The sequence below is a fragment of the Jaculus jaculus genome, chromosome 9, assembly GCF_020740685.1.
Source record: "Jaculus jaculus isolate mJacJac1 chromosome 9, mJacJac1.mat.Y.cur, whole genome shotgun sequence".
In the NCBI taxonomy this organism is placed as follows: Eukaryota; Metazoa; Chordata; class Mammalia; order Rodentia; family Dipodidae; genus Jaculus; species Jaculus jaculus.
This window is the reverse complement of record NC_059110.1, coordinates 29,378,658-29,393,379: the sequence shown is the minus strand read 5'-3', so window position 1 is coordinate 29,393,379 and position 14,722 is coordinate 29,378,658. Positions and strand designations below refer to the sequence as shown.

The 14,722-nt window shown below is 42.5% G+C and overlaps 1 protein-coding gene and 1 non-coding gene across 4 annotated transcripts in view; one reads left to right on the top strand and one right to left on the bottom strand.

The window, feature by feature from the left end:
- The window catches only part of Pde7b (phosphodiesterase 7B), a 381,712-nt gene that overhangs the window by 334,149 nt on the left and 32,841 nt on the right, over positions 1-14,722 (top strand). For all 3 annotated transcript variants that reach the window (XM_045158760.1, XM_045158761.1, XM_004651322.2), the window contains 3 exons: positions 419-514; positions 2,958-3,058; positions 4,771-4,902. In XM_045158760.1, the coding sequence (XP_045014695.1) occupies positions 419-514; positions 2,958-3,058; positions 4,771-4,902 (329 nt within the window). The remainder of the gene's footprint in view (positions 1-418; positions 515-2,957; positions 3,059-4,770; positions 4,903-14,722) is intronic.
- LOC123463787 lies at positions 14,446-14,549 on the bottom strand. The gene has a single exon (XR_006639172.1). It is a non-coding gene; the product is annotated as a U6 spliceosomal RNA (small nuclear RNA).

The window sequence follows — 14,722 nt, the reverse complement described above, 5'->3', positions numbered from 1 at the left end:
AATAAGTTTTCATAGTAAGAATAATTTCCCCACATTGAGCACTATGTTGGTATAAATACCCCTGTAAAGAGGAGTCAGTTGGAAGTGACTCAAGCGGCCAGTAGCTGTGTTTTTTAAATGATCCACACAAATATGTGTGTCCCTGATAAGTTAGCAGACAGATTCCTACGTTTGATCCTTCCTTTGCCTATGGTGTAAGGAGAAGGCCTGAGCTAATTTTATTTGTACAAGAGAAAACATAAGACAAGATCATAAGAATAACATCCTCTATTCTTGGATAATTTCAAATCCAGAGGTGGAGGAGCTATTCTCTCAGAGGAACCTTTAGTTCAGAGGCTTTGGATCTCATTGTCAATCTTGCTTTTTTAATGTGATTTGAGAAAATGACAAGTTACAGTAAGTGACCGCTTCTCTCTAGGAAACAGCCTGGTGACACTGTTGTGCCACCTCTTCAACACCCATGGGCTCATTCACCATTTCAAGTTGGATATGGTGACCTTGCACCGGTTTTTAGGTAAGTCTTTTTTGTTCCATATTGCTACCCCACCCCCCTAAATAATGGTAGAGAATCACTCTCTAATGTATCAAGAACCCTGATGGACAAAGACCTCAAATTATTCCGAAATGATTTAATCATGGTTGTTAAATATAGCTCACCTCTCCTGGGACATTGCTAAATCATTTACCTGAGTAATACACTACGGGTCTATAAAGAAAACCATGAAGGGGCTGGAGGGATGGCTCAGCAGTTAAGGCATTATCCTGAAAAGCCAAAGGACCCAGGTTCAATTCCCCAGGACCCACGAAAGCCAGATAGATGCTCAAGATGGCGCAAGCGTCTGGAATTCATTTGCAGTGGCTGGAGACCCTGGTGTGCCTATTCTCTCTCTCTCTCTCTCTCTCTCTCTCTCTCTCTCTCTCTCTCCCATATGTGAATAGGAATAAAATTTTAAAAACGAAAGCCATCAAAAATATAAAGCACAGAAAATTCTGGTATGTTCTCACATAACGAAATCCCAGCAAGTTATGCCTCAAATAACTAATTAGAAAAATGCGTTACTGAAAATCTTTAAAACTGATCAGGACCACTACTTACATGCCACACACTCTATGGGCAGGGCAAGGGTACTTTAGGTAAGTTATTTGCAACCATTTGGACAAGCCTACAAGTTGTATATTATTTAATGTGCACCATTTGGCCCACTGTTGAGAGCTGCAAAGAGATTGCATTACTTTTCCAAGGTCCATGATTAGTAAGTGGAAGAACCTCAGTTCACACAGGCACGTCTGAGTGGAAGGCCACCATCTCTGTACTCAACGCTGAAGCAACCCAGTCCTTCTGTGATGCTCTTGTTTATTGACCAGTGAATTATCCAGGGACGATTGCTAATCACCCAGGGGCTTGCCTCTACTACTTAGCATGGTCCTGGATCCTTTGATTTGTTTTGGCTGTACTTTGGGCTTGGAGGTTAACTCAATGCCATCAGGTGTGAAATAAGAGGCTTGGAGGGTGCTTACACATCCTGGAACCTTTTCCAGAGAATCCGTGCAGCACCACCTCAAAGCTAGAGCTCTTGTCACCCCTCAGTCAAAGAGCAGGGAGCAGAGAGACCTGTGGTTAAGCACCTTGCCCACTACAGATCAGTGACGGAGCTAGAATCTAAACCCAATTGTAAAACAAGCCTGCTGAATAGAGGTGCGATATGTGAAGCCAGCCACAATGTGGCTCCTTTCCAGAAACATGAAAAGCCTCAGGCTGATTTCATTTTAATTGCTTGAGCAGAGTAAGGGCCATGAAAAGGATCAAATCGCTTTTATTTGTCTAAAGAGATACAGATTATTTGGACACATGTGTGTGCCCCCAAAACATATAATAAGTACCGCCTTCACAACCGAATCAACACCCAAGTCCGGAGGCAGAATCATAAGCATGGGCTGAAGGAACATGGCCCTTGTAAATCTGGACGTTCTGTGCCCACTGAACAAGCCACATCCTAAGAAACAACTTGGTTAGCTGCTGCAGCAGGTTCGTGGCTCCTGCAAGCAACAAGTCAGAATTGTGTTCCCTATTATTGGACATGGGCCCAAGAGCACTCTTAAGCCTTGCATTAAATCGAAGGGGCATGAAAGATGATACCCTTAACTGAGGGAGGAATAAATCCACGGAGGTCTGCCCTGGATCAATGCAGTTCTTGAATTTCTACCTGAAGAAGGCCCAGAGGGCTTGGGTCAGTATCTTTTATGCAAGTGGTCATGCAATCACTGGGCAGCAGGAGTCAGTTAGCACAAGGACTCTGAAAGAAAGCTTCACTCGTGGCATCTTATTAATAAATAGCAGCAAACTTAAATAATTAAACGATGGTGTGAAATAAAGTTGTCCTTTTCCTACGTATTTATTTTTCCCATGAATGAGGGCCTTCATGAATGCCAGAAAAGGGTGATTTATGGAAGAGGTGAGGAATCCCAAATGCCTCCCAAATCCTTCTGGCCTTTTTCTGCCCTGCTCTTCCCCTCCTCCCCGCTACAAGCAGCCCAGTGGAAGTGGGTAGCCCACAAACCACCTTCAATCTTTTTTTTTTAATTTTTTATTTATTTATTTTTAATTTATTTATTTGAGAGTGACAGACACAGAGAGAAAGACAGATAGAGGGAGAGAGAGAGAATGGGCGCGTCAGGGCTTCCAGCCTCTGCAAACGAACTCCAGACGTGTGTGCCACCCCTTGTGCATCTGGCTAACGTGGGTCCTGGGGAAGCGAGCCTCGAACCGGGGTCCTTAGGCTTCACAGGCAAGCGCTTAACCGCTAAGCCATCTCTCCAGCCCCCACCTTCAATCTTAAAGTACTCCCAGACTATGCACAGATATTCTGAAGCCAAAAGTAACTTCGATAAGTCTCATCGACTATGCCATTCCTGTTTCAAGCATCTTAGTTGACTGAGCTATCTTGTTTTCCTTCTAGTCATGGTTCAGGAAGATTATCATGGCCAAAACCCCTACCACAATGCCGTTCACGCAGCCGATGTCACCCAGGCCATGCACTGCTACCTGAAGGAGCCAAAGGTAACACGAGACCCAGCTAACTCCTCAGCCATCTGGAAACATCAACTCAACTTATTGCTGTCCGACAACTCACTTATACTAAGGTTTTAGCATTAGCACTGAAAAATGGTATCACATTCATGAAAAGGGGTGTGAATTTTTGAAGGTTTCCCTTTCGAATTTTATTCTCAAGGAAACATGAGGCCAGATTGCCAGATGATTACCAGATTGATTACCAGAGCTGTCTATGGCAATCTGCCTCCTAGATACCCTCAAATGGTCCCAAAGGCCACTTATTGACTCAATTACCACAAATATCACTAGCACTGAGCTTTCCTGGCAAAGCTTCCACCTGCCTTGTGGTCTTTGATCAAAATGTGGAATCAGAACTCCTCAAGTTTCAAACTCCATTTATTTCTCCTGGGCCAATGGGAGAGCCTGATTCAGAATCCAAGAAAACATTGTCAAAGACTTCTCGGCAAGAATGCTTTCACACAATAAACCAATCCAAGGTTAGAATATAGTAATTATGCCATATAATTAATCACTAATCAAAATCAAGACAGTCCTTTTGTTTTTATTTTTCGTGGTAGGGTTTCACTCTAGTCCAGGCTGACCTGGAACTCACTATGCAGTCTCAGGGTGGCCTTGAACTCACAGCGATCCACCTACCTCTGCCTCCCAAGTGCTGGGATTAAAGGCGTGCACCACTATGCCTGGCTCTAAGACAGTTCTTAGTTGTAAAAAAGTTAGAGTGAATTTAATGTACAGAATGAGTTTGTCTTAATGATTGTGGAAAATGATACTCTCATCCAAGATTCTGCTTAATTTAATTAATTTTAGTTACCCACTAAATATATAGATGCCTTAACATAAACCAATAAACACATATCAAATAAGTATTCCCAAGACAAAACTGGATAGATCCCTTATACCTGAATATATCCCAAAATTGTTAGTAGTTTTGTGTTTTTGAGCTCTAAGTAATTGAAAGTTGCAACATATGACCATTGTATTGCTTTATGTTTGACCCGCATTTCCCATTTGCCTGCTCATCATCCTGGCTGACCAAAGAGTTAAAGCTTCTCACACATTCTCCTCCCTTTAAGGACAGTATGCAAGTATGCCAAAGAAGTATGCAAATTTTTTAATTCGCCCTCCTTCTTTCAAACAAATGGCAGAGATCTGTTGTTCAAATGCACAAATGATTCCTTTAATGTGTCCACTGCTTCTCTGGGAGCAAGACTAGATTTTGTCCCTGCCTTCTCCTTGCTTTCCAAGGAGCAGTGTGGCCAACAAGCAATGTGATTGCAATAAAAGCTGTGGCGGTAGAGAACGCCTGGGTGATCTGCACACCTTCAGTGGGCACCGTTACTTGCCGCTTAACCCTTTCTCTTGTTCTTGCAATTCTATGTGCATGTCACCCCATTGAAAACCTCAGAAGGCTGAGGAAATGGCTCAATGGTTAAAGGTACTTGCTTGCAAAGCATGATGGCCCACGTTCAATTCCCCAGTCCTCACATAAAGCTGGACAGTTATTCATTTGAAGTAGTGAGAGACCTTGGTGTGTACACACACACACACACACGTGAAAAATAAATCTTTTAAAACGAAAAAGAAAAGAAAGCCTCCAAGGGCAAAGGTATGGCTGGCAGGCCTGAACAGTGCTTCCTTCTGCTTGGCTTGGCCAGAAGAGAAGCCTATCTCAATCTCCCAATGTGGTCTTTTAACAGCTGGCCAGCTTCCTCACACCTCTGGACATCATGCTTGGACTACTGGCTGCAGCAGCACATGATGTTGACCACCCAGGAGTGAACCAGCCATTTTTGATCAAAACCAACCACCATCTTGCCAACCTGTATCAGGTAAAGGACCCCAATGTAGAGCAATGCGGACCCACTGCAGTCAGTGACTTTTGTGCGGGCCTTGCGCCTGACTCGTGCCCAGGGAAATACCCTTCAACGTCCGTGATGCAGATGACATTCAAAGAACCTGGGTTTATACTAGAATCAGTACCCCCCCCCCCCGCCATGGGAATTAATGTGCAAGGATATCCAAGGAATTGAATTTTTCTAAATTAGGTTTCAACTTGTCCAAAGTCAACAGGATGTACGAACCTCCCCTCTCAGGGTTTAAAGTATGTGTCTTCATGGAGACTTTTATACTTGAGGCTAATTCTTACACAGCTTCCATAGCTATTTCCCAGATGTAATTCCAATAAATTATTGAGTCTCTGGGACTATCTCTGAACTTTATCAGCCTCTGAGTCACAAATATGTTATTAAAGAAAAAAGGCATTTTATTGTTATAAAATAGTTTCACATGCACTAGCTGACCTGAAAGACTCTTATATGTGATATCATTACAGATACTAAGCCCTATATCTTTAGTCTCAAAATATTCTTTATTTTGTCTTGGTTTGGTTGGGGAAGTTGAGTCAGGGTCTCCTTACATAACCCAGGCTGGCCTCAAACTCATGATCTTCCTGCCTCAGCCTCCCAAGTGTTGGGATTACCTGTGTCAACATTAATTTTTTTTCAAATGCTTCAGTTTCTTAACAAAGTCATTTTTTAAATTTTTTTGTATACTTTTATTTATTTATTTGAAAGCGATGGACAGTGAGAGAGAAAGAGGCAGATAGAGAGAGAGAGAGAATGGGTGTGCCAGGGCCTCCAGCCACTGCAAACGAACTCCAGACGCGTGCACACACTTGTGCATCTGGGTAACGTGGGTCCTGGAGAATCAAGCCTTGAACCAGGGTCCTTAGGCTTCACAAGCAAGCACTTAACCACTAAGCCATCTCTCCAGCCCTCTTAACAAAGTCATTTTATACAATGGAGTCATCTGTCTCAATTTTTTTTGTTTTTTTTTGGTTTTTCGAGTAGGGTCTCACTCTGGTCCAGGCTGACCTGGAATTAACTCTGTCATCTCAGGGTGGCCTCGAACTCACAGCAATCCTCCTACCTCTGCCTCCCGAGTGCTGGGATTAAAGGCGTGTGCCACCACGCCTGGCTTTCAATTTTTAATTTTAGTAGATCTTTAAGAAAAAATGCATGCTAGCCAAGTGTGGTAGCACACGCCTTTAATCCCGTCAGCACTTGGGAGGCTGAGATAGGAGGATCACCATGAGTTCTAGGCCAGCCTGGGCTACACAGTGAGTTCCAGGTCAGCCTAGGATACATTGAGACCCTGCCTCAAAAAACACAAAATAAAATAAAGTAAATGTGTGTGTGCTAAAATAATTATTGATAGATCCCTTTAAAAAACAGCCGTAGGGCTGGAGAGATGGCTTAACGGTTAAGCGCTTGCCTGTGAAGCCTAAGGACCCCGGTTCGAGGCTCGGTTCCCCAGGTCCACGTTAGCCAGATGCACAAGGGGGCGCACGCGTCTGGAGTTCGTTTGCAGAGGCTGGAAGCCCTGGCGTGCCCATTCTCTCTCTCTCCCTCTATCTGTCTTTCTCTCTGTGTCTGTCGCTCTCAAATAAATAAATAAAAAATGAACAAAAAAAAATTTTAAAAACAGCTGTATTAAACAAGTTTTAATTTTTTCAGCTTAAGCATGTTATTTCTTTCCAATAAAGTACCACTGGAACAGAGAAAAGCCTTTCTCCATCCAAACTGTTGGCTTTAGGCAGAACTGTGGTTCCAAGGTGGAAGGAACCACCTAGCATGCCTCCAGGGTGGGGTCCTCTGCAGCTAGTTGGGTATGACAGGTGGAGGGACTTTTTATGATGAGCTAAAAAATAAACAAATTAAAATACAACATAAAAACCAATTTTCCCAATCCATCTTAGAAGTTAAACATATTGCTTGAGAAAAACATTTGATTCGGAAAAAAAAGGAATGATGATTCTGTGAGTCCCCAAGTAGACTTTCTATTCACTGGCCTTTTCAAATGTCTGTTATCAAACGAAACAAACTAATCAACAATTTTGGCTGCTTGATCCATTGTCATATAATGTAAATACTTATATATTTCTAATTTCTCATTATCAAATAAATCCTCAAGAACTATCTACTGATATTGACTGATTGCTACATAAAAATAAGGATCATAGAGCTGGAGAGATGGCATTGCAGTTAAGGTGCTTGCCTGTTAAGCCAAAGGAGCCAGGTTCAATTCCCCAGGACCCACATAAGCCAGGTAGACAATTTAGCATGTGAACCTGGAGTTCGTTTGCAGGGCTAGAGGCTCTGGCATGCCCATTCTTTCTGGATATCTACTTCTTTTCCTCTCTCTCTCTCTCTCTCTCTCTCTCTCTCTCTCTCATAAATAAATAAAATGAAATACTTAACAAAAAAGTAAAAAGAAAAGTCATTAAGCTATATTTTCACATGCCCACATAAAGCCAGATGCATAAGATGGCATGTGCATCTGGAGCTTGTTTGTAGTCACTAGAGGCCCCAGAATGCCAATTCTCTTTCTAGCTGCCTCTTTTTCTCTCTCTCAAATAAATAAATTTTTTAAGTGAGGAGCCATGGGTGATAGCTCACTCCTTTTTTTAAAAGATGTTTTTTGTTTATTTTTATTTATTTATTTGAGAGCAACAGACAGACAGAGAGAGAAAGAGGCAGAGAGAGAGAGAGACAGAATGGGTACACCAGGGCCTCCAGCCACTGCAAATAAACTCCAGACTCATGTGTCACCTTGTGCATCTGGCTTACATGAGTCCTAGGAAATCAAGCCTCAAACTGGGGTCCTTAGGCTTCACAGGCAAGCACTTAACCTCTAAGCCATCTCTCCAGCCTGAGAATATCTTTTAAACCATATATTATTTAAATATTTGATGGTCTCTGAAAATGTGAATAAATTATATATTTGGATATAAAAATTTATTTCACATGCCTGTGAAGCCTAAGAACCAATGTTCAGCTCCCTAGATATATATATATTAGGTGTCAAAGACATAAAAATAAAAGGTCAAATATTTATCGTGAAGAAATAAGTTCTCACTGATAATTAACTAAAATTGATTCACAAAAAAATATTCCAATCTGATTCAGATACTAAAGATTTTGTCAGAATAATAAATTTCTTACTGAAAATTTTTGAACTTCTGATAATTCCTAATATTTTTATTTTAAACTGCTTATTTTAAAGTAGCATTCAAAAAGATAAGCATGCGGTACAAGCCTTTAATCCCAGCACTCAGGAGGCAGATAGGAGGATCACTATAAGTTTCAGGCCAACCTGAAACTACATAGTGAATTCCAGGTCAGCCTGGGCTAGAGCAAAACCCTACCTCAAAAAGACAAAAATAATAATAATAACATTCATATACAACCAAAGCCGGGCATGGTGGCACACGCCTTTAATCCCAACGCTCAGGAGGCAGAGGTAGGAGGATCACTGAGAGTTCAAGGCCACCCTGAGACTGCATAGTAAATTCCAGGTCAGCCTGAGTTAATTAAGAGTGAGACTCCACCTCGATAAAAACAAACAAAAAAAAATTCAACCAAATTTCACCGGGTTTTGGTGCAACGTACAGCCTTGAATATTTTTAACCAGCAAGTACTTATTGCATAGACCAGCAATGTACTAAGACCTAGGAACATCAATACAATATAATCATAATAGAATTCACACTCAGTTGCTCAAAATGAACAAAAAAAAAAAAAAACACTTCATTCCAGTTTGAACGTTAGCTAGAGGGGAAAAAAAAAAGATCTATTTTAAAATCGTTAAGAAATAAATATGTGTTATGCTTTGTATCCAAAGATGTTAATTGGTACAGTGAAGTGAGCTATTGTTTTCTCCAAAAGGAAATTTATCTATCTGAACTGGTTGGTCTGCACTCAGGTAGGAAAGAGGATACTGACAAGGGAGAATTTGGAGGAGTCAAATCCACATTCAAGATGAAGATCAGCTACCCGCTCAACTGGTCTCAGAGTCTCCTGGAGGCTAGAAACCCATGTCATTCGGTTTTGGGGACAGTGTTAGTGCCAAATCAGTGGCACATTGTCTCATTAAAAAAAAAACCACTTTCAGTGTACTAAAGTTGGCAAGAATCAAAGCTGAAAGTTAATCAGCCAAGTTGAGATGGTACAGGTTGAAAGCAAAAATTTAAAGGACCTGAAAATAATCATATGTGATTTTAATTTTGCCCAATTATGATAGTACTGGAATGATTGGCTATAAGTGCTTAGCATCTACATTAAGGAATTCCAAACATGTAAGGATATTTGCTTATGAAAAATTCTCTTCAGGAAGATAAATGAAATAAATGCTGCATAACTCCTTTGTATGTGGAATCAGATAGGAGCTGAAAGTGGACTAATGGCTGCCAAAGTCAGTATAAGGAACCTGAAGTTTCTACTAAAGAGACGATCTAGCCAGGCGTGGTGGTGCATGCCTTTAATCCCAGCACTCGGAAGGCAGAGGTAGGAGGATCACCATGAATTCGAGGCCGCCCTGAGACTACATAGTGAATTCCAGGTCAGCCTGGGCTAGAGTGAGACCCTACTTCGAAAAGAGAGAGAGAGAGAGAGAATCTGTACTTCATTGTGATGTGCCCAGGACAGTGACCTGAGACAGGGGCCCTAGACACCAGGGCCATGCTCAGCTCCAGGCTATGAAGACATCCCACTTTCAGTTACTCTGAAATTGTAGGATTGAATGTCCAAAGCATGCTGGCTCCTGTGACCTCCACTGTCCTCTTTTCAAATGACTACTCACAAGCCAGGCGTGGTGGCGCACGCCTTTAATCCCAGCACTCGGGAGGCAGAGGTAGGAGGATTGCCATGAGTTCAAGGCCACCCTGAGATGACAGAGTTAATTCCAGGTCAGCCTGGACCAGAGTGAGACCCTACCCCGAAAAAAAAAAAAAATCAAATGACTATTCACAATTGAAGGCCAAGTTCACCTATCCTTCCTCCATTCCTGATCCTCCCTAGATACAGTGCTTCACATAAAGAAAACAAAGCATGTTAAATACTATATTCACGAAACAAGACAACAGCACATGGCATTTCTAAATCTTTGGAAACGTAGCCTTGTTAAGTTTATCATGGATTTGTCATTTGAGCTGTGAATGGGCTTCCAGGAAATTACATGCAAGTTTTCACAGGATACACCTACACATATTTTTCTAGGAAAAAGATTTATAATTTGCTCTCATTAAATTTTTTTAATTGGGCTGGAGAGATGGCTTAGCAGTTACAGCATTTGCCTGCAAAGCCAAAGGACCCAGGTTCAATTCCCCAGAGCCCATGTAAGTCAGATGCACAAAGTGGCACATGCATCTGGTGTTCATTTGCAGCGGCTGGCATGCCCATTCTCTCTCTATCTGCCATTCCCTTTCTTTCAAATAAATTAATTTTTAAAAATTTAAATTAGAGGCTGGAGAGATTGCTTAGCAGTTAAGGCACTTGCCTGCGAAGCCTAAAGACCCATGTTCAGCTCCCCAGAACCCACATAAGCCAGATGAACAAGATGACAGATGCACAAGGTCACACATGCACACGAGGTGGCACACACATCTAGCATTCAATTACAATGGCTGGAGGCCCTAGCATGCCAATTTTTCCTCTCTCTTTCTCTCTCTGTCTCTCTCATAAAAGAAATTTTAAAATGGGCTGGAGAGATGGCTTAGTGGTTAAGACACCTGCCAGCAAAGCCAAAGGACTCAGGTTCAATTCCCCAGGACCCACGTAAGCCAGATGCTCAAGGTGGTGCATGCATCTGGAATTTATTTGCAATGGCTAAAGGCCCTAGCACACCCATTCTCTCTCTCTCTCTCTCTCTCTCTCTCTCTCTCTCTCTCTCTCTCTGTCTCTCTCTCTCTCCTTCTTCTTCTTTCTTTTCTCTCTCTCAAATAAATAAATAAAATATTTATTAAAAAATATTTTTACCCAGTATGGTGGCATAAGCTTTTAATCCCAGCAGTTGGCAGGCAGAGGTAAGAGGATTGCTGTGAGTTTGAGGCCACCCTGAAACTACATAGCAAACTCCAGGTCAGCCTGAGCTAAAGCAGGACACTACCTCAATAAACCAAAAAATATATTTTTTAATGAATCATATATTCAAAATATCATAAGAACCATGGAAATGAATGAAATAAAAATACATGCAAATATGTCCCAAAATAACACACTCACATTCACATTCAACCAAGAAGAATAAGGTAGTGAGGTGGAGCCAGGAATTCTCTGAGGACACCCTGTGCGTGACTTCGCTACAATGCAGACTTGCTATAAATGAGATAAAATGGAACAGGGTTTCCTCTCCCTCCTTCTATTGGCTACGTCCTTTTAGTTCTGATAAATAAGAAGACCGTTGCATAACACCCAGCATGTGTTTCTGCCCTGAGATAAAGAGAGTGCCAGGGAAGCTGGAGTGAAGGCCAGGTCATAGGCTGCCCTCCCATTCATTGTCTGGGGTCTGACTGGGACACAAGAGCTGACCCACCAACCAAGTTCAACATGAAAGTCTGGCTGACACTTCCACCTGGCTCCTCACCCATCAGACTAGAAACAGTGCAGGTGTCACAGTGGATCAAGAGTTTAGCACGTGAGAGAGAGGACCCACCTCTGCCATGCGCACAGAGTGGGCTCAGCAAGGCATAAAGATATAATAATGCCTCTCTGTTTAATTTAAATTTTAATTCCTCTTGAAAGAATCCAATTACTGATTAACTACAGAATAAAATAGTAGTTAATTGTTCCACAAAACATTATGCTTATTAAATTCTATGATGTGAGCTGGGCGTGGTGGCCTATGCCTTTAATCCCAGCACTCAAGAAGCAAAGGTAGGTGGATTGCCATGAGTTTAAGGCCACCCTGAGGCTACATAGTGAATTCCATGTCAGCCTAGAAAAACAAAAACAAAAACAAAAAATTCTATGATGTCTCACAGAAGTTTATCACATTTTCCTTAATCATTTTGCTGAAGTTACTTGAAATTGTCAGGGTTAGGCCAGTCAGCATGTACGCATTTATTTATTTGTGGGGTTTTCAAGGTTAGGTCTTGCTCTAGCCCAGGCTGACCTGGAATTCACTATGTAGTCCCAGGGTGGCCTCAAACTCACAGTGATCCTCCTACCTCAGCCTCCTAAATGCTGGCATTAAAGGCATGTGCCACCACACCCAGCCAGGTTAGCATTTTTAACCAATTTTTACTCTGAGTGACACTGAACTCAAAAATAAGGCAGACAGGGCCAGGAGAAATGTTCCTTCCATGTAATCTTATCACCTCTCCTCAAACAAACATTTGCAAAGATTATGCATATCCTCATAATGTCTACAGGATGAAGTGTTTGGGGCAGAGTATTAAAATTCTAAAATGATCACTCAAAATTCATTTTTCTACTTTATCAAGTTTCTGGGGGCCCTCAGCTTAGCACAGACCAGACCCCTAGACAGCAAGTGAATTCACACTTTTTTTCTGATCCAAGTCTTGGGAAACAAGGAAAAACATAATCAAGTAGGTATTAAATAAGACCCCTAGATTCTTCTAGGACCAAGGCCTTATTTAGGCTCAAGGTGCTTCTCTTCTTCTGATATCTCTAGGTGACATTCTGGGGTGACGCCAAGGAGACCTGGTCTGTTAGGAGAGAAGTAGGCAGAGACCAGAGTTGAGTCAGGAGCAGGACTTAAAAATGAAAGCGCAGCCGGGCGTGGTGGCACACACCTTTAATCCGGGCACTCGGGAGGCAAAGGTAGGAGGATTGCCATGAGACTACATAGTGACTTCCAGGTCAACCTGAGCTAGAGTGAGACCCTACCTCAAAAAACCAAAAACAAATAAATAAATAAAAAGAAAACACAAACAACATTCTTGCTGTTGTTTTTCCTTCCATGTGCTCTGTATTCAAGGGTATAAGGACTTCTGATTCCTTAGTGTCTCAGACTCAGTTTATCAACATTAAGTATTTTAATCAAAGAAAGCATCCCACAGATCAGAAACCAACTACTTGGAAGGCTGAGGCCTAAGGATCATAAGTTCAAGGCGTGCCTGGGCTACAGAGTGAGTTCAAGGCCAGTCTAGACAGCTTAGTGAGACCATGTCTCAAAATAAAAAGGAAAAAAAAAAGTAAACAGAAAGGAGCTGGAGAGGTAGCTTAGTGGTTAAGTCACTTAGCTGCAAAGCCAAGGGTTTGAGTCCTCAGGACCCACGTAAGTCAGATGCACAAGGTGGCACATGCGTCTTGGAGTTCGTTTGCAGTGGCTGGAGGCCCTGGTGATCACTCTCGCGTACTCTCCCTCCCTCTCCCTTCCCTCTTTCTCTCAAATAAATAAATGTATTAAGTCTTGGGGCCACAATGGCAGATGATTATGCTTTCACCTTTAAAGTGAAGATGATTCTGCACACTGCAAGCACACAGGGCCAGAGGCGACAGCACGTTGGTGCTGGGCTAATGTGAAATTCCTAAGCTGCTGCTTCCTCCAGGTGGATAGATGTGCAGCCGAATGCATATTCCCCAACTAGTGGGGATTTTAGAGTGTGTTCAGATGGAATTTGACCATATGTTCACATCTTCCTGATCATGACTTCCTTCTCTCCCTCGGTCTACCTTTCACTGACACTGAGCTGAGCTCCTAGGTGAGCCAGAGGACAAGGGCCAGCACACTGTCACTTCTTGGCTGTTCCCTGAGAACAGCCTGGCCTGCCCCCTGCCCCTGATCCCCTGATCCTCCCTCCTTCCCGCCTCCTCACATCCACATCACTCAGGTTTGCCTGGCTTCAACCCTTTCCCCACTGTGCAACCAGAAACACTTCTAGATGCATGATTCCTACTTTAAAAAAAAAAAAAAAAAGGACTGGAGAGATGGCTTAGCGGTTAAGCGCTTGCCTGTGAAGCCTAAGGACCCCGGTTCGAGGCTCGGTTCCCCAGGTCCCACGTTAGCCAGATGCACAAGGGGGCGCACACGTCTGGAGTTCGTTTGCAGAGGCTGGAAGCCCTGGCGCGCCCATTCTCTCTCTCTCCCTCTATCTGTCTTTCTCTCTGTGTCTGTCACTCTCAAATAAATAAATAAATAAATAAATAAATAAATAAATAAATAATTTAAAAAAAAAAAGAAGAAATCTGGTGAGATAATGAATGGACAAAGCTAATGTGCCAGCCCCGTCCTCAAGATTTTCATCTGACCCCCGCTGGCCTCCCTTCCTCCCACCTCCCAGCAACGCCTGACTGCCTCATCAAGCCAGAAATACTTTCAGTTTCCCAAATGTATCACTTACTTCTTTATTCATTCAACAAATATTTGCAGAGTGCGTCAGATGTGGCAGGTGCCAGGAATGACAAAAGATGACAAAACCGATAAAAATCCCTACTTCTCCCAGGGGAAAAGGAAAAGAATGGAGCAAAATATGCAGTCCATTAGAATGTGGTCATTTCTACAGATACACAAGCAAATCGCAGGAAGACACGAAGGGTCTCTCAGCTCTAGGTGTACGTTTGTTTTTTTTTTTAAATATGGAATGCTTCACGAATTTGCGTGTCAGCCTCGCACAGGGGCCATGCTAATCTCCATATCATCCCAATTTTAGGATATGTGCTGCCGAAGCAAGCACAACTTCTGTCCATTTTCACAAATACTCTACTGCGGCGTGCAGTTTGCTCAGATGTAATACCCTGCCTACACTTTGACTTGTTCTAGTCCACTCATCCTTTTGATCTCAATTTGTACCTCTTTTTCCTGAAAGCATTTTTCCCCCCTCTAAAAACCCCTCTCATATGTGCCTCC